Raw genomic sequence first — 19,672 nt, forward strand, 5'->3', positions numbered from 1 at the left:
CTCCTATCTCCTAGCCCTTTAAACATGCCGACAGTCAATTATCTACACCACTTCTTCCTGACATCATCGCTCTAATACAAGCTGCTCCTGACCTTATGTTTGTGTGTCTTGAGCGGATGAAAGTGCTGTGTTTCGCCCTGATTGGATTAACTTCAGATGTGGTGTGTGTCCGGGTCTATTACACGAGCCCTGTTGTGATTTCAAACCCCAAGCCCCCAACCCACCCCCCCCCCCCAAACCCCTATCTCCAAATCCAAACCATTTCAATCCTCTTCCTTACAGCCACAGTTCCACCCTTCTCCTCCGTTTACACCTCCCCAAAGGCCTGCTCTCCCTACACGCCAGCTCCTCATGGCACACACACATGCAGCACTGTCATGTGCACACTCACACATGCACATATGCCCCAGCTCAGGCCTCCAAACAGTCATAGTCTATGTGTTGATTGCGCGCTGATGGAATGCCTGGGGAAACCCTGTTTCCTCATCCCCATCCTCCCTTTCTTCCTGCTCGGTCTTTCTGAGTCCGGCGGGGTCATCTCTGATGGGGAGCTCATAATCAACTCAATTAAGTGAGTCTGATTGTGATGGCAAATTGGTCCGAGTTATAACATTACCATTAATGCCTGAAGTGCAGTCACAACGGGACGCGGCAATCAGATGGGAGTGAGACTAATAGGAAGGGAGGATGCAGTGACTCTGCTCTGGAACTTAGGCAAAGACTTGAGTTTGCTTTTGATAGAGAGGAACAAATGCAAATGTAACTTTTGTGCATAACATACCAGAGGATTGCAAAAGTAGAAATGGGCAGTTAATGCATTACTACCTCTGCACAGAGATATTCTCTCATCTGACAATGGGGACTGACAACAACTGCAAAATGTTAATGGAGAAGCTCTACTGTATTTGAAATGAGTCTGGGAGAACTAGCTTTAAACCTGAGGTTCACCCAGTAATTGTTTCTCAGGATTTGACATTTGCCTCTCTTTTGTGGGTTGCTTGAGGTGTCAACACCTTTCACATAGCCAAGGATTTTTTTTTCTTCTTTACTGTGGCTCACGTGCCCCGGAGCGGCCCGTTTGATCTTCTTGAGGACTGTCAACTTATTGCGTGACTGCATGGAAATTGAATTCTGTATTTATTTACACGGCAGGTTAATAGAATAGATGCCTTGGTGATTTGAAAGTCAAACAACCACACCTGCCATTCATTCCATTTCATTTTTTTTTTCCAGCAGAGGCAGATCCACTGCTTTGTTCTGTTTGGCTTGAACACACAAAGGGACGATGATAATGAACTGAATGGCTTATCCTCAGCATTCTCGCTGCAGAAGGCACTGTAGCTCAGACACAAATGTAGTAAATCCAGATTTTTATGATTGAGAAATAACAGTTCTTGGGTATATTTTTGTCACATCCACCACATTCTGCAACCCTTGCAATAGCCTGTATACAGCGCCTTAAAAGAGTTTTCACAACCCTTGAACTTTTTCACATTTTCTACAATTGCTGGAAGGTGAAACTCTGCCCCAGTCTCAAGCCTTTTCCCCCGAAAGTGCTCCGTATTTTCCCTTTTCCCGTCAACTCTGACCAGCTCTCCTGTCCCCACTAAAGAAAGGCGTGCCCTCAGCACGATGCTGCCACAATGTTTTATAGTGAAGATGTGTTTGCCTGGCCATGGCGAGGTGCAATGTTATTTTTATTTATTTTTTTGCCAATCTTTTAAAGTTTTGAAATTAGAATGCTAGATTTTGACATGAAGATATGGTTTTTTTCATGCCGGTCTTCCATAAAGGTTAGATTTGTGGAGTGTACACCTAACAGTTTTGATATTGACAGATGGGAATCACTGCACTTTGTCCAGAGTTCACAAGGGCCTTTTGGCAAATGGCCTAAACGGCCCTGTCAGTTCAGGCCATGTTTTGGTAGGTTTACAGTTCTATTTGGTGGCCTTAGGATTGCGTCTCTGCTATTCGCGGATGACGTGGTCCTATTGGCTTCATCAGGGCGTGATCTACAGCTCTCACTGGAGCGGTTCGCAGCCGAGTGCGAAGCGGCTGGGATGAAAATCAGTGCCTCCAAATCCGAGACCATGGTCTTGAACCGGAAAAGGGTAGAGTGCCTTCTCCGGGTTGGGGAGGATGTGCTGCCTCTAGTGGAGGAGTTCAAGTATCTTGGGGTCTTGTTCACGAATGAGGGGAAGATGGAGCGGGAGATCGACAGGCGGATTGGTGCAGCGTCTGCTGTGAAGCGGGCGCTGTACTGATCCGTTGTGGTGAAGAGAGAGCTGAGCCAAAAGGCGAAGCTCTCGATTTACCGGTCGATCTACGTTCCTACTCTCATCTATGGTCACGAGCTTTGGGTCGTGACCGAAAGAACGAGATCCCGGATACAAGCGGCTGAAATGAGTTTTCTCCGTAGTGTGTCTGGGCTCTCCCTTAGAGATAGGGTGAGGAGCTCAGTCATCCGGGGAGGACTCAGAGTAGAGCCGCTGCTCCTCCACGTCGAGAGGAGCCAGTTGAGGTGGCTCGGGCATCTGGTCAGGATGCCTCCTGGACTCCTCCCTGGTGAGGTGTTCCGGGCACGTCCCACCGGGAGGAGACCCAGGGGAAGACCCAGGACACGCTGGAGGGACTATGTCTCCCGGCTGGCCTGGGAACGCCTTGGGATTCCTCCTGAGGAGCTGGCCCAAGTGGCTGGGGAGAGGGACGTCTGGGCCTCCCTACTGAAGCTGCTACCCCCGCGACCCGACCCCGGATAAGCGGAAGACAACGGACGGACGGACGGACAGTTCTATTCATTTAATTTATGTTCATATTCATCTATTGTGAATGCTGGAGATAGGCACCAGCAACCCCCGTGACCCCATGAGGGATTAAGCGGGTCAGAAAATGGATGGATTCATCTATTGTAACATGAATTAAACAGGCCTATGTGGGATCATTTCATAATGTGCTAGTTAGTTACAATCAACTCATAAAAATTGTTGGAGGTCTTCACAAAAACGGATGTATGTATGTATTCGAAGAGTATGTATACTGAAAATGCTATATAGATGAACTTACCTTGCTTATTAAACTTCTAATATCCTATTAGTATAAACTGTTGTGGTTTTGTTACAGAATCAAGTGGCTCTAACATGAGGGCTTTTATGTGTTTGGTTGTGTTAAATAATACCTAACGTGGCCTCTTTTTTTTCTAGATAAAAACAAACCGACGAAGTGGCCCAGTTTGAGTAAAATCAGCCTCAGTGCACGCCTTTCTGCTCATACTGGAGCTTTAAACACACTTGTCAGGCTAGAGGATGCTGTCATCAAACACAGGACGAATCCAAGGATGTCAATTGAATGCTGAGAACTGTCTGTCATCTGTCCTGATGTTGGTCTCTCCATTGTGATTAGCATCGCTTAATATTCATGCATGCCTATCTGACTGCTGAGATGATGCCAAGCTGACTCCTGTTGTTCGAGCACAGAAGAAGCTGTCTCCCTGTGATGAATACGCGGATGATGTAAGAGCCATGTGGCGTTACGAGCACATCAATATGTTGCACCAGTATAGGCTCGGATGGTGTCGCAGGTCAATTCAATAAGAGGAAAGTGATATTGCAACAGAGACAGCGGCGTGAAGGCCTTGGTCTCGCTGAGCTTGTGCATTTGCTGAGCAACACTGCCACTCGGTGGTCAAAATGATGTACTGAACAGCAGGAGGCGATAGTTTCACAGACTTGTGGACCTCTCTGGGGGGAGATTCTGTCATCTGATATGCGAAAATCAAACACAAACCCATGTCCACAATAGGATAGCCCTGGTTTTAAACTGACAACATACCTCAGTCTAGCTTCTGCATGCCCCAAAATTTAAAAGTCTGTATTTTAGTTGTACAGGGGCCTCCATCCCACATGCTAAACGCATTAAAACAGGAACGTCCTGAATTACTTTGTTTCATATTAGTAGTTGTATATGTCAGGTCTGTTTTCTTGCTTCTCCGCTACAACATTGTTTTTTTTTTCCTACCTCAGAGAGAGTGCGTGAACATGTATCATTGTGGCACAGTGACAGTCAAGGCCGGGAGGGGGAACGGTGGTGCGCTCGCCGCAGATGGCAGTGCACATTTTTTCATTCCTTAAACAGACACAAAAAGCAGCCGAGGGACCAGGGCCTGTCTGTGGAATGTGCTGGGGAAGAGTGGGTACTTGGCACAAGTAGCAGAAACAATTAGCATCACATAAGCAGGGGCCCGGAGCAGCAGGAGGCAGAGGGAGAGGATGGCGGAGAAGAAACACGGCATCTCGTTTTCACCAAGAGGACTTTAACAGAGCTGCATGCACTCTTTGAGGCATCCTCTTCCTTTCCTTTGCCACAGCTCAAACATTTTTTTTTTAAGAGACAGTTTGTGTCATGTCTCATTTAAGTGATGTGTGCTTGTTCCCTGCGTGTTTTTGTTTGTATCCGTGCATTCTTAATTGGGGAACAGACAGAGGAAGCGCCATGCCCTTGGAGAGGTGTTGCATCCCACTCACATCCCGAAATTCCTTTTTGAACAATCCTGGCTATACCATCTTCCTTCCCCGTTCCTGTTCTGAAGTTGCAGGAAGAGATGATCTAAGAGTCTGGTTTGTAAAAAATAAAAGAAATGGGAAAAAGAAATGCCTGGTGGTCTGACTCCAGACAAAATGGCTCATTAAATTTCAAATGCTTCAGAGATACATAAAAAAGAAAGTATAGTCTGCACAACTAAAGCATTTTAAAAAAAAATCTCTGTTAATAAAACATACAGAGCTAGTCCAGGCCAATACACACGCAAACTAAGGGTGTTGAGGGGAGGGGGGGGGGGGGGGATGGAGAGTTGTCACGTATTTCAGATACTCAGTTGTATAGATTGTTTTGGCATTCATCAAGAAACAAACACAAAAAAAAAAAATCTGGGACCTTGACTGTTAATGAGTAATTCTCAGTCGCAAAGCAATTATCCCATCATATACAGCAAATGCTATTCTGTTGAATGGAAACATTACATCTGGTTAAAAGGTGTTGAGTGAAATGAATCAGGTTTTGCTGCTCCTGCATGTGATATTTGCTAGAGTTTTGAAGAAAAGCAGAGATATATGCAGCCTTCATGATAGTAGGATGGTTGTAAGGCCCCTGAATCAACTTTTAATTTTGCAAGAACTCTTACATTTTTTATATTGTCAACTAGTTTCAGTTAAAATCTGCTTTATATTGGCTAAACATGTCACAATAATACATATATTAAAAAAACTTAAAAAATAAACAGTCGTAGGTTGTACAAAATGCAGGCTGTACAATGGTTTCAGATTTATTTATTTTTTGCCATGCCGTGTTCTTGGCAATCATTACTGCTAATTGTATTCTGTACACCTAGCAGTGCAGCCATTCCTGTAAATTGAATTTAAAAAGCTTTGTGAGTGAATGTAATCTCACTGGCCATTTTACTTTTGACACGTTTCCAAACGGAGCATTCCTCAAATGACGTCAAACGTCACATTTGCCGGGAGACAGCCCAGGTTTCCCGGATGATCAGACAAGAGGAGTGCAAACTACAATGGAAACCGCAATACCAATCATTTTGGAAGATGACAATATCCCAGGAGCTTCATTTCTGCTTCAAACGAGAATCCCAGAACACACACACACGCACACACACGCACACACACGCACACACACGCACACACACGCACACACACACAAAATCAAGATCACTGTGAGAGAAACAATTGACTTGATCCACAAAAACAAGCTTATGCACAGCAAGCACACCTCCACACTGTAATCCAGACCCCGCTTCTAATTATCATTTTCCTGCTTGGGGGGGGGGGGGGCATGTGAGCACCACTGTTGTTGTGTGCCACAATATGCAGAAAAAGGCGTTCCCAAAAAGCAAATCCCAAACTAGCGACTTCAACTTCAAAAACAAACCCAAAAAAACTACAATCTCCAACTCACGAAGGTTGCAAGCGACTTTAGAAAAAAAAAAAAAGCCAAATGTTGCTTACAATAATCGGACTATGCAACACTGAAGCTCACATGAACACCCTCATGGATTGTGTGATGATGTTTTCATTATGCTGAGAAAAAAAAAGAAAACAAATAAACATAGCCTACCTGCACAGATCCTGCACCTGCTGGTATTAGGTCTGGACATTCAAGTGTTAGCTTCTTATGACCAAGGAAGAGACCACATAGGTGTCTTTGGTTAGATTCCACAGTAAAGTCCTCGGTTACAAGCTTGTATCCAAAAGTGATATTTTTTTGGCAATCCTTTAAGGAAAAAAACTCTCTTCATATGGTCATGAACATCATATCGAGTCACTCTGACAAATACCAATGCAGCGGTGCTTTGTTGTTGAGATATTAAGTCTGTTGAGGCAATATTCAGGACAGATCTGTTCACTATTTGACTCATACATGTAAACTTCTCAAGCGTTACCGCTCTGTACAAACACACAATGGCTGCGATGCATGCACGCTGCGCTGTTCTAAATTTAGCGATCTGACGTCATTTGGGGAAAGCCCTATTGCTCAAGTGTAGCAACTCATTGCATTTAGGCATCTAGAAGCAGTGAAGGTGACTAAGGAGAAGAACCTGAGGCTACAATTCCAACGAAACATTGCCTGGTCAGAAAAGTTAGGATTAGAGCTGCGACATTCAGTTGGCCTGGTCAGAACATGTTGTGAACAATGAAAGCATAGATCCGTTCTACCTTCTATCAATGGTTCATGGTGGTGTTGGTGATATAATAGTGTGGGAATATTTCCTTGCAACATCTGTGACCCCTTAGCACAAATTGAGCATCATTTGGACTCCATGGGTGTCATGATTTAGGTTTTTGTTAGTTTGCTTTGGACATTTCTTGAATCAACCTTCACCGCTAAGGCATAATCCAATCAGCTCAGTCTCCCTCTAGCTACCACTCTGCCCTAGTTTAGATCCAGCTGTTGCCACTAATTAGTCCACTCACCTGTTCACCTGTCAACATATACCTGCCTCAGCCAACTCATCTCTGCTAGAACGTCTCATCATGTGCCCTGCCTCTACCATTTCCTGTGTGCTCAACCAGCTGGACTCTTCCAATAAAAGCTTGCCTGCCTAACCTGCCACTATTTATCCCTTTCAATAAACCTTTCAGACTTAGACTTAGACAACTTTATTGTCATTTTGTATGTACAGAGTGTATATAGAACGGAATTTTGTTGCATACAGCTTATGACTGTAATGAGATTACAGTTGGAATAAGATAACATTACAATATAAAGTGCAGCAATGATCAGAATGTAACAATGCAAGAGAAAAACAGTGTGCAAAACAGTGTGCAGAAGAATGTTCAACCATGTTTATGGTGCAAAAATAATGGTGCAAAAAGCATTGATATGAAAAAGTTTGGTGCATTGCAAAATAATATGGAGCAAAAATACAGTAGACGTTCAGTTGTGTACTATTTAAATGGGTTATAAATGTTTTACCTGAGTATTTCATCACAAAGCTCAAAACATTTCAAACTGGTTTCTTGTATGTGACAATAAGTTTACTGTACTCCATAGACAACCGATTGCAGTCTAAAAGACCACCTTTGAGATATGGCAGATATTCTGGATGTGATGCTACAAATCTACAGCAACTACGGTAGCTCACATAATGCTTTCAGATCAATATAGACTAAAATCTCTGAAGAATGTTTCTGACACCTTGTTGAATCTATGCTATTAAAGCTGCTATAGGGAGTTTTGAGAAAACTCTTGACTCAGCCCTAAAACTTGAACAAGCACAACCTACAGGTCCCTCCCCCTTGCTATCTGCTGTGCCCTCCCTCCACAGCTCCTCCCCCACAGGGGAGCCTGCCTTGCTGCTCCAATGTTTCCTGTATTTGTTTTCTGAGCTTGTGCCCCTGCTTGGCAGTTTTTCTGTAAAGTAGGTTGTTTCTCAGCCATTTCTCAACACAGCAGCAGCTCACCGGCAATCTTGAGCTTGAATGATGGTAGCGCTGTGCATTGGAGGGATGTGAACAGCGCGTACAGAAGAGTGATTGACACTGTTAACAACCAATCAGAGTGAGACATTCCTCCTGGCTCTGATGAGTTGTTTCTTATGGGGAGCTATGAATTTCTGCAGATGGCAGTAGGATCACTGGGTGGAGCCAGAGGAGGTCGAGTTTTTTCACAGATTTTCTGTTTCATATTTTACTGTCAAGACATAGTGACAGTTTTAACAGATACGTCAAAAGATACTTTTATACAAAAGTTACCTACTGCAGCTTTAAGGCAGCTCTGAAGGAAGCGAGGAATGCCTAATAAAGAGGCCGGTGCATTTATTATTACTCCTTGTGCACCATCAGCTACTTGGAAATTCAGACAAAACATAGAAGCTGTTTTGTTCTTAATATCAGCTCAGACTGAACAGTATGCAGTGGTGGCAGGTACAAGAGCAGCTCTCCTAGAAAGCTCTCTAGAGAATCACAAAGACTGCTAGAAAAAAAAATCTGTGGATGTTCTCTCTCTTCCATTACAGACATACTGTAACAGTTGTTCTCTCTCCAGAGCCAACAACATCTTAAAGGACTATTCCCACCTCGCTCACCATCTGTTTGAACTATTACCCTCTGGCAGACATTTCAGATCTATGAAATCAAAAACTTCACGCTTCAATAACAGTGTCTTTCTCACTGCAGTAAGGATCCTCAACAAACATCTGCTTTGCTGATTTTATTGTTTGTTTGTTTTTTACTTGTTCACTGATCAGTTGCTGCACATCTCGTACTGTTTTTACATTCATTTGTGAACATAGTAGTGTATGTGATGTAGTTTTCTACTCTTACTTATTGTACCTTGTAGGAGATGTACTCCTAATTTCTTTTGGACTGTGTTACTACACATTTTCATAACATAATTTGTGGCATTAAAAAAATCCATGTGGTTTACCTGTGAGGATGTGATCTGTTCTTTTGCACATCTTAAAAGTCTTTGAAGTTCTAATGGCATCTTTTCACTCTGTAAGGCCGAACATACAGTCAGCGGGAGCCTCTCATGATTTGTACACTACAGTGTGTGGAGTAAAACTTTTTTGTGGGCATTTTGTAACTTTACTTTTATTAATACCAGGCTGTAGATGTAAAGAGGAATTATATAAAAGTGTAACCTGTTACAAAACTGAAAGCTATCATTAGCATTTATGCATTTTCCTCTTTCATTGTCCATCCTATCAACATGTTAGATAAAAATAAAGACAATCTATCTACCACTAGATGGCACTGTTATCGTCTACATAGCAGAACTAAAATTCATCACTGTTTAAACCACAAGGATTAATTGTAAAATACCAGCGGACATTAAATCTTTTTCAGTCAGATGTTTTCCTTGATAAAAATGTTGAAAAACGCAACCTTAGCTTTAATACATCTACATATACTGTACCACAACTTTTAATGGTTCCCTTCAAGACAGGGAACCATACACGGGATCAGATACTTGATGCAAATTTACTTTATATTTATAATACTTTGTTTTATTCTCTTCATGAAAGATGTTTAAAGTATTTTTTAAATACCAAAAAAGTGACAAATAATGTAATTTTAAGAACTAAAACAACAAAAGAGAAGTAGGGCCATCCATTTCTGTTGTACATTATGTATTCTCCAAATATTTGTCAATCCCCCCCCCCCTTTTTTTTTTTTTTTTTTTTTGCTGCTGCCATGTGCTCTGAAAAATGCTGCATTTTCCATTTTAGGGACAAGCATATTTCACAAAGATAACTGTCAAAATGTCTGTATTGTGAAGCATAGATTCATTTTAGCCCTTCAAATGTGGAGAAATAAACAAAAAGCTGATTAAAGCATGCCAGGCTGGATTGCAGGGGTTTAGCTGTATTTCACAATAAGGGGTTTAAGTAAATAAAATGGATCAAATGAACAGTATACAGTCTTTTTTCTCAAACAGATGTTTCAAAACTCTAAAAAAATCAATAAGGTGGGCTTTCCCTTTGAAGGGTTAGCCAAAACACAGATGGCACTGTCCTAAAAGAAACCACACTGAGAGACTCAGCACAGTCAAGCACAGGCTGTTTAATATTTCTCCTCACAAAATCCTAAGACAAAAGAGCAGAATGGCTCCAGACATCAAGATGCTTCTCTGCTTTGGACTTGCTGTTGTATTAACAGGTAGCAAAAGTTTGGGCAGAGAAACTGGATCAGGCTATCTTTGTATTACATTTACTTTTGTAGAATTTACACAGGCCTACAGTTACTTTGTAATTTGTGATTCTTACTGATAAGGTGTGGGAAAGTCTGCCTTTGTTGGGAAGAGCCACAGTGGAGGAAAAGATGACGCGGTGCTGCAGTACGTAGTTAACAACTCCCTGAGGGAGCATCCGGTCCTCAGCAAACTCAGACTGGTAAGGAAGCCCGAAAAACCAAAACATTCTGTTGTTTGATACCTTTTCTTTGGCAACTGATGACGAACTGATAACACAATGTGTTAATTGTTACTGTAACATAGAGGAGACCAGATTTTGAGTAGGTACCAGCAACCAAAGAGGTAACAAATGAAAAAGTTACTGCTGGTGAGCTATTGGATAATAAATCATTTCTAATCAAATGTGAGGATAAGTAGTTGTGATGGAGAAATCCAGAGAGACTTTTATATTTATTTAAGTATTGTTTAGTAAACTCCTATTTGAGGCTTAAATACTTACTAAATAAGGTTTTTCAGACCAGATCAGGAGATCCAGTATTAATGACTCATGGTAAGATTATGAAAGTGCTCATTTTGATGTACAATTTGCTATAACCGGTGCATTATTGCCATGCAATCATGATAATAATGACTCCTTAGTAAAAATCTAGTTGGCACCAGTTCATTAAGAAGAAAGATAAAATGTATATACAGTATAATAACAATAAGAGATTTTCGACAGTATTCTGATTTTCTCTTAGACATCAACTAAAGTTTAAGTTTTGGGCAGCTTCGTGTTGGAGCAACTGATCAGTCTGATTTTTGAATTAATATAATCTAATATATATATATATATATATATATATATATATATATATATATATATATATATATATATATATATATATATATATATATATATATATATATATATATATGAGTCTTTATTAGAGCATCTTCTGTTCTGTTCTTTTGCAGCTCATTCATAATGGAGGAGCTACTAACAAATCAAAAATCATTTTAACAGCACTCTGTTAAAATTTGGCTTGCAAGCACTTATTGTTTCATCATTAAACTTGATATAGATTTTTTTTTTACTTGTACCTCTGTTAAATTATTAACTAGCTACTATCCATGAACATTTGGTCAGCAGTTATTTATTAACTTAAGATTTGTTCTTTGCTCCCTCTGTGTCCACATTAAAAATGTAAGTCTCATCACTAAGGTACTGTTGTTGTTTTTTAACAGAAGTTGTTTATCTTTGTATGATCTTCTTTCATTATTTATCAGCATAAAGTTCAGAATAATCACATCTCTCGTGTTCAAATTCCTCAGACTTTCTAAATTGTTTTATTTGTTTTTTGTTTATATTTGCTTAACACTGTACCTTACGATACAATATCTCTATGACACTGAAATACAATTTACCTAAAAGTAAATAAATTATGTTGTCTGGTCACCGAGTTAAACCATTGTGGATTTTCAACACTAGAGGGCAGACGTACCCCAGATAGCACTTAGTAGCAATAAAAAGTATGAAAGCATAAGAACTCATATCCCTACAAAACCAGTTCTTATGTGTTTTCCTTTCAGAGGACCCTTGAAGATGAATGGAGCAGAATGATGGTGGCAGCAGAGCAAGCCCAGTTTATGGCAAATCTCATTAGACTGATTAATGCCACAAAAGCAATTGAAATAGGTGAGATAAGTTGAAAATGTGAATCTGAAGTTGAACCATTTTCAAATTAATTGAGAAAATAAATATAGAATTGTATTACCTGGTATTAACTATGTACAGCTTCCATTGAACGGAATTTGTTTTCCTCTAATAAAGGTTGAGTTAAACATAATGTTTTAAGCCACAGCCTAGTTTTGTTCAGACATGATGTCTTTTTCAAGTTTTTCAGGTTTTCTTTCATCTATCTCAGTCTGCACTAATCAGCACATGTATGATACAGGGATGTACACTGGATACAATGCTCTGAGCATGGCTTTGGCCATGCCGGAGAATGGACAAGTGGTCGCTTGTGAAATAGAAGACACCTATGTGCAAATAGCCAAACCCTTTTTCAAAGAGGTAAGAACAGTAAAAAGGAAGAATAAATATGACTTGGATCTCTCTATGGTGGAAATCCTAATGCTGCACATTTCTTTCCAGTCCAGATTATAATAGACAAGTGCACAATTCTTGCTCTAGCAACACCAGAATTTGAGGTTTGGCTTTTGTCAGAGCTAATTTGTGCAGCAGACAGCAGATTGTACATCTAACAACTGTCAGTGTGTCTCCAGAAATCCTGCAGGCTGGACACTTTCAAGGTGTCGGCTCAGGAAACTGTGTTACACAAAGATGCCGAGCCCAGCAGTAAAACCTAGTCCCGCTTAGAGCTCGACAAAACATTATTTTGTAATCTCTATGTATCAATTTTTACTTTCTGCAGGCTGGAGTGGAAAATAAGATAGATGTTCAGCATCAAGATGCACTTAAAACTCTGGGTGAGTAGTTTCATGAATCTTATCATTACTCTCCTACATAGATGAAAGTTTTGTTTATACAAACTCAACTTGTGTTTTTATCAGATGAACTGATAGCCGCCGGAGAGGTTGGAACCTATGATTTTGTGTTCATCGATGCAGATAAAGTCAACTATGACAGATACTATGAGAAGTCTCTGGAGCTCATAAGAACCCGTGGAATAATTGCTATTGACAATGTAAGTGAGCTTCATATATTCAGTTAATGTTTTGAAAACAAATATAAACTGAAACAACTCTGTGATGCTGTTACACTGACAGGTGCTTTGGAGTGGAAGGGTTGTGAACCCAGCACCCAACGATACCAGTTCGCAGGCTCTAGATGCTCTTAATAAGAAGATATACAAGGACCAGAGAGTCGAACTGAGCATGCTCACTGTGGGGGATGGGTTGACCATCACCATTAAACGCTAAAAGAGGAGTTCTTGTGTAGCAAATGGGTTGAGCTTTTGATGATACTATTCATTATCAGATTGTTTCAGTAATCCTTCTCCATGTAAATTTTTTTAATAAAGTCAACGCTCATTAGTCACCACTTTTCTAGACATGAGTGTTGTGTGATGCTGGGATGTAATTATGCTAAAAGTGTTTAAAAGTTCTTTGAACATTAAAGATCTCATTGTGTTTATTACATAACAGCAAAGAAAACCAGAATACGATTGAAAAGACAATATAGGAGTGAACAAAACTGGTTCTGATACATTTATTCAATCAAATGTCATATATATATATATATATATATATATATATATATATATATATATATATATATATATATATATATATATATATAAACAACCATTAAATTGCAAAAAAAAATTCTATATGTAAATACACAAAAATACACAAAAAATGAACATTTCCTGTGGGTGTCATTTATACAAAGGAGATCAAGCCCAACTCAATGTGCCTAAAACCCACGGCTGCTAAATAAGCCCAAATCATTAACATTTTACAAAATGTGTGTGCGGGCAAAGGGGCTTACAAAGCGGTCTCAGTCACACTAGTTACTGAATACAATCCTGAATGAAATCCTGACTTCTCCAACTGTGTTAACTGGAACAGTGTCTATTTACTCAGGTTTACTCAATTCCCAGCTCCTATTTTGGATTTCTGAGATAAATAGAATCCAACATAACAGGATAAACACCCAGGGATTGTGACAAATATTCCAGCAAAAGCATATGTGAAAATTGAGGAAGGAGACCAAAATATTTGACCCAAAGCATACTGTTTAAAAGGCGATTCTAAGGAAATGTGGACACACTTCTCAGAGGATGAGGTTGAATCGGCAAAAATATCTTTCTCATTCTTATGGGAGTTATTGAATAAAATATTTGTGGTAATTCTGGCAGATATCATAGATTTACTCTGATTTAATGACAGCCAGTGAGCAAAAAATAGTTTTGTATTTTCATACAGTTTGTGTAAATATCAAGTTTCAACTGTAAAATATTTGCAGATTAAGTAAGAACACACCGAGAATAAACACCTTCAGCTGCTACTTCTGTTAGTACGACTAAAAATATTGCATATAAAGTTAATTGCTTTTGGATTGATGCCGACACCGAGCTAACCCACGTCATCGCTTTCTGCGACAAAATGTGGAGTAAGAGCTCATTAAAGCGGCAGCTGACGCTACGCATTTTCAGCACCACGGACAGCTTCATTCTGCAACCAGTGCAGACGTGGTGCGTATAAAAGCCTGCATGGATGCTTCTCTGCACCACAGACCCGCACTGACAACATGAGCCACAGGATGGATGACAGGTTCGGCTTCCCGCTCAGAATCGCTCGTGATGCATGTTCACAAAGCAAGCCGAGGCAATCAGAATTAGAAACCTGGAGGGCGCCTGGGGACACGAGCTCCACAAATCCCAGATCTGAAAAACGCAACGATAAAGAGTTGATGCATGGTTTGAACGACCGACTTGCAGGTTTTATTGAAAAGGTACACCAGCTGGAACACCACAACCACCTTCTGGAGAGGGAAATTGAAGACATCAGAGGGAAACTCAAGCCTGCATCTTGTTTGGAAGAGGAGTACGGTCCGGAGCTGAGGAGACTGAGGCAGCTTGTGCAAGATATCACCCACCAGAAGAACCAAATTGAGATTGAGCATCATAATCTGGAGGAAGATATTTCCACTTTGAGGAGGCAGCATGATCGAGAGGCAGAGAGCAGATCAGAGGCTGAAAGCAACATTATGATCCTGAAGAGAGACGTGAGCAATGCATATCAGGCTAAACTACTGCTGGACAGCAAAGTGGAATCCCTCGTAGATGAAATCGCCTTTCTGAAAAGAAACCATGAGGCTGAAGTTTCAGAGATGTGTGACCAGATCCAAGATGCTCAGCTTAAATTTAAATCACACGATTTTGGCCACCCCGGTGTCACTGTGGCACTCCGGGACATCAGGACACAGCTGGAAGGTCACACTGCTGCCGACGTCCAGGAGGTCGGGGAAGGCTTTCGAGCTCAGTTTGCCAGACTGACCGAGGCTGCTGAGGCCAAGAGAGAGGCGCTAAAAGCGAGCCAGCAGGAGATCCAAGAGTACAAGAGGCGTCTGCACTCCAAGACCATTGAGCTGGACTGCACTAAAGGAACCAGAGAAGCTCTGGAGAAGCAACTTCATGATGTTGAGGATCGCCACAAGGAGGAACTTATTCACTATCAAGTAAGAAATTCTTCCTCCGCTTCCATCAGCGTCAATGTACATATAGTTTTGAGTAATGATGTTGTCTACTCTCTCACACAGAATACAATCAAAGAGCTTGAAAATGAACTCATAAACTGCAAATTTGACATGTCTGGCTACCTAAGGGAGTACCAGGACCTCCTGAATGTGAAGATGGCTCTGGACGTGGAGATAATGTCCTACAGGTATGATAAAATCATCACAATAATTTTGAAGGATTATTATCATTCACTGATGAAATGTAGTAGAACATACAGTATGCATCCTTGTTATTAGGGATGTTTTTATGCTTTCAAAATGCTTATTTTAATTTAGACATGCAAATGTGATACACTAAAGGTACACTAAAGAATTTGTTCAAAAATGTTTAAAATACAATTATAATATGATATAAACTGAAAATACTTACAAATCTTAGTGGTAATCACTTAGATTTTTCCTTTTTTATCCAGCAACCTAAAATTACCTCTCTGCTGCCTTGTTGTGTTAGGATTTTAGGTTAAAAATACATAACATAGTTTGAATCTGACATAAATTCAGTTTGAACTGATATTGGCTGAGATTATCAACTTAAACTGTTTTAGGGGAGTATTTTTTTAAAAGTTGCAAAGGTATTCACACCCCTAAAACTTTTTCCCATTTTATCACGTTGCAGCCACAAACAGTATATTCTTCTAGGATGATATTTGAGTCACCAACACAAAGTGGCCCATGACTCTGATGCCGAACAAATATGACACATGGTTTTCCAAATATTTTCACAAATACAAATCTGAAAAGTGTGCCAACGTAACCTCAGAGACTGGGCAGGGAAAGCATTAATTAGAGAATTGGCCAGAGCGATGCAGGGGTCAGACTGTCTGATTGCAGGAGGTGTTAAGTGTTTTTGCTTCACAGTTCTGGTCTTTAGGGAGAGGAGTGGAAAGAAAGAAGCCATATTTGAAAGAAAGTCAAGTCCAAGTTGCCAAAATCAGAATAGAGGACACATGGAAGAAGGGATCGGTTAAGATGACACTAAAATTTAAAGTGTTGGCCAACATGCAAAACAGCATAGGGATTGATAGACTAACCCTCTAAACATAGCACCCTCAGTGTGAAACATGGTTGTGGTAGCTGGATACCACCGTTAGGATTTCTTCAGCCAGGACAGGGAAAGACTTTGTGGGAAAATGAATGGAGCTGAATACAGGGTAATCCCAAAAGAAAACTTGTTAAGAGGCTGAATTAGAGCCCTAATTTAAACATTTTTAAAGGCTCAACAATGTGTGTTCATAGACATTTTCCATCTAAATGTGACTGAGGTAAAGGTATTTTGCTGAGAACATTGGGTAAAAATGTCAACTGCTAGACATGGTAGCTACATACCCAAAAGACTCGGTGCTGTGTTCGCAGTGAAAAGTATTGACTCTTCCATTGTTTTTATGAATGAACATGATAACATGTGAATAGGTTTGGGGAGTTTAGTAAGCTCTTTATATAGATTAACCCGAGGAAAGGTTAGAAGAAAAAAAAAACATTAGTTCATGTGTATTAAACGTAAATCGTTTTTCCCATCCTGCAGGAAACTCCTCTGTGGCGAGGAGGCTCGGCTGTCCTCCGTCTCTGACCCCCACGTCCCCTTACCTCATATCTACCACCAGTCGCCCGTTTATACCCTCCCCTGCTTCAGCCGACCAGGAGTCACACAAAGACGAGCAGAGCCCAGGTACAAGTTTGTGGAGGAGATCATAACAGAAACCACCAGGGAGATTGAGATGTCAGAGTTTGAGGAGACGGGATCAGAGGACGCGCATGTGGGGAAGGATGAGCAGGACTGTGGAAAAAGTGAGACAGGGGCCACTGAAGAAGAGGGTGATCATAAGGACAGTCGAGAGGATGAGGGAAACGAGATGTCTGATAGTCAGCAGAGTCAAGTAGCATCAGACGATAAGCCGGGGAATGAAGATGATGATACAAAGGTAGCTGATGATGTTAATGGGCAAAACAGTGGAGAAGAACCACAGAACATAGCAGCTCTCGTCAGTGGTGAAAAAGTGGTTACAGAGGTAGATAATAAAGTAGTGCAGAACAGTAAGGAGAAAGAATCTGCAGAGACTGAGATACCCAGTCAGAAGTCTCCTGCTGAAATCCTAGTTCCAGCATCGGAGGAAGGTGACAAAACTCAGCAGCCGAGTTGTGATATCCAGGTGCAGGAGGAAGTCAATGAATCGGCTGGAGAAGCAAAGACCCCTGCGATGATAGAAGAGGAATGTGTAGAAATCGCGGGACTGACGTCTGGAGCACCAAAAAATGAGGAGAAAGAAATTAGCCACACGAAGCAAAAAGAAACCACTAAGGTTGGTGTTGCAAAAGTTGAGGAAGAACGCGCAGAGAGCGCTCAAGATGCCACACATGAAAGCAATAAAGACCAAGATAAATCCCCATCTTCCAAATCTATGGAGACAGCAGTGGGTCAGCAACCAGAAGGAGGAGACAAAACCCAAATCACTTCATCTGCTTTGCAACAGGAAAAGGAAGAATCTGTGGCTGCAGAAAGACAGGAGTTACAGCAGGCACCTGCAGAAAGCAGTCAGACTCCAAACTAAAATCTAAGGGCTCAAGGAAAATGGCAGCTTCTGCTGAAGTGAAGAATGAATGAGAACACTTTGCACTCAAAGAGACAACAGCCGGAAATAGAGAAGGGCTCAATACGGAAACGCAAGCTCGTGGCATCTGCACAGTCGAGAACAAAGAATGATGCTAAATACAGGAATGGGTTGTAAAAATATCTATTTTACAGGAGCACATGCTTTTTTATTTTGTTTTTATCATGTCTGACCTTAAAATGTAAACTGGCTTCCAGATATATTGAAACACCAAAAAGAAAACCTTATATAACTACAAATATTAATGCAACTTGGTCATTTGATTGTTTTTGCTCTGGTGTGTGCAAATAAAAGCAATACAAAATGATTGGTTCTGGGTTATTTTTCATTTCTGAAACAAGGCGTTCAAAAGTAAATAGATTTGCATCCTTGTATTTTGGGAAAAAAATAAATCAGAATGTTTACCATCTTTAAATGATTCAACAATGATGTAATAAGGTAATAGTTTTAGGTCAATATATCTGTGAATTTCTTTACAGCCTCTTGCCATCACATGTAACATTTTGTAAAAATCCGCTGAAAACCAACAAAATCTGTGCAAACCCTTAAAGTAAAGCTTTGTTTTCCCTTTTGACTCTTTAAGTATTCAGTCTGGTTCAGTAGGATTCTTTCCAAATTCTCTCTTGATAATATTCCACATTTATTCCTAGTACAGTTTTTTAAAATCAATCCAATTGTGAGGACATCTTTTATCCGCATTCTAAAAAAAGTAAAAAAAAAGAAATTTAAAAAAAAAATCCAGACAGCGAAACAAGTTCAAACTTCAGGGGGAAAAAAAAGGTCCAGTTTTTTTTTTTTTACTATTTTTGGGATGATCATGACCTGGATGGCTGAGAATCTTCTCAACAGGTCACTGCCAGCTTTTCTGTCAGATCTAGGTTGAGACTCTGGATGAGCCAATCCTCGGGTGATGCCATTCTTTTGTCCATCTGAATATTCGTTTGGGGACAAAGTTAAACTGGAAATGAAATCTCGCTTTATCTTCAGCATTCTTGCAACCACTTGAATGTTTGGTGTCAGAACTTATTGGATATGGGAACTACGCAAAGCTTTGGGAGCTTTTTGCATGGTTTGGATGTTTTCTTTTCATTGTGTGGAAGAAACGGCTTATGTTTTGGAGTCCTCTTCTTCAGAGTACACATTTGGAGGATATGCAATCTTTGATAACCACTTTAAAAACTTTAAGTATAAATGCTGCATTTTATTCAATGAAATAACTACGTTTGACAATACATGGTAATATGGGTGCATATGGGATTAAATTACTATAACTAGTGCTTCTCTGACTTTGAAAAGCAAACTTTACAAGCTAGTCCTTATTATTAGTTACCCCACATCTGATTGGTCAAGCAACTCCAACCTGAGTTCGCCCTGGAAGTAAACTCAACACATTTCTCCACCTTTCATACTTGGAGTGGTCCCAGGCGGATCAGATAGCCGTTAGTGCAGTCAATCTGCAGTCTTTAGCAGTTTTAGGTTGATATATTTGATTCAGTGCTCTTCAATTTTATATTTTTAATTTTATTGTCCAATTTCAGGATTATATATTCTTAGTCATGAGACTTCGGCTCATGCTTTCTTTCAATATTCAGTAAAAGCTTTTCTTTTAGTGTGA

The 19,672-nt window shown here is 40.4% G+C and overlaps 2 protein-coding genes across 2 annotated transcripts; both read left to right on the forward strand.

Annotated features, from left to right (window-relative positions):
* The first annotated feature begins 10,027 nt into the window (after positions 1-10,027).
* On the forward strand, positions 10,028-13,326 carry comtd1 (catechol-O-methyltransferase domain containing 1). The gene is made up of 7 exons (XM_012851586.3): positions 10,028-10,169; positions 10,284-10,402; positions 11,776-11,881; positions 12,141-12,259; positions 12,621-12,675; positions 12,760-12,893; positions 12,976-13,326. The coding sequence occupies exons 1-7, from the start codon at positions 10,115-10,117 to the stop codon at positions 13,126-13,128; spliced, it is 741 nt and encodes a 246-aa protein (XP_012707040.2). The 5' UTR covers positions 10,028-10,114; the 3' UTR covers positions 13,129-13,326.
* Positions 13,327-13,584: 258 nt separating this feature from the next.
* LOC105916936 (neurofilament medium polypeptide) lies at positions 13,585-18,358 on the forward strand. The gene is made up of 3 exons (XM_012851590.3): positions 13,585-15,391; positions 15,473-15,597; positions 16,974-18,358. The coding sequence occupies exons 1-3, from the start codon at positions 14,462-14,464 to the stop codon at positions 17,995-17,997; spliced, it is 2,079 nt and encodes a 692-aa protein (XP_012707044.2). The 5' UTR covers positions 13,585-14,461; the 3' UTR covers positions 17,998-18,358.
* The last annotated feature ends 1,314 nt before the right edge of the window (positions 18,359-19,672 follow it).

The sequence above is a fragment of the Fundulus heteroclitus genome, chromosome 22 (genome assembly GCF_011125445.2).
Source record: "Fundulus heteroclitus isolate FHET01 chromosome 22, MU-UCD_Fhet_4.1, whole genome shotgun sequence".
Lineage (NCBI taxonomy): Eukaryota > Metazoa > Chordata > Actinopteri > Cyprinodontiformes > Fundulidae > Fundulus > Fundulus heteroclitus.

Excerpts from the sequence above, each read along its gene's own strand:
- comtd1 (XM_012851586.3), top strand. The coding sequence starts at position 10,115 with ATGGCTCCAGACATCAAGATGCTTCTCTGCTTTGGACTTGCTGTTGTA. Across the intron at positions 10,170-10,283 it reads ACTTGCTGTTGTATTAACAG|GTGTGGGAAAGTCTGCCTTT; the intron begins GTAGCAAAAGTT and ends CTTACTGATAAG. Across the intron at positions 12,676-12,759 it reads AGATGCACTTAAAACTCTGG|ATGAACTGATAGCCGCCGGA; the intron begins GTGAGTAGTTTC and ends TGTTTTTATCAG.
- LOC105916936 (XM_012851590.3), top strand. The coding sequence starts at position 14,462 with ATGAGCCACAGGATGGATGACAGGTTCGGCTTCCCGCTCAGAATCGCT. Across the intron at positions 15,392-15,472 it reads AGGAACTTATTCACTATCAA|AATACAATCAAAGAGCTTGA; the intron begins GTAAGAAATTCT and ends TCTCTCACACAG. Across the intron at positions 15,598-16,973 it reads GTGGAGATAATGTCCTACAG|GAAACTCCTCTGTGGCGAGG; the intron begins GTATGATAAAAT and ends CCCATCCTGCAG.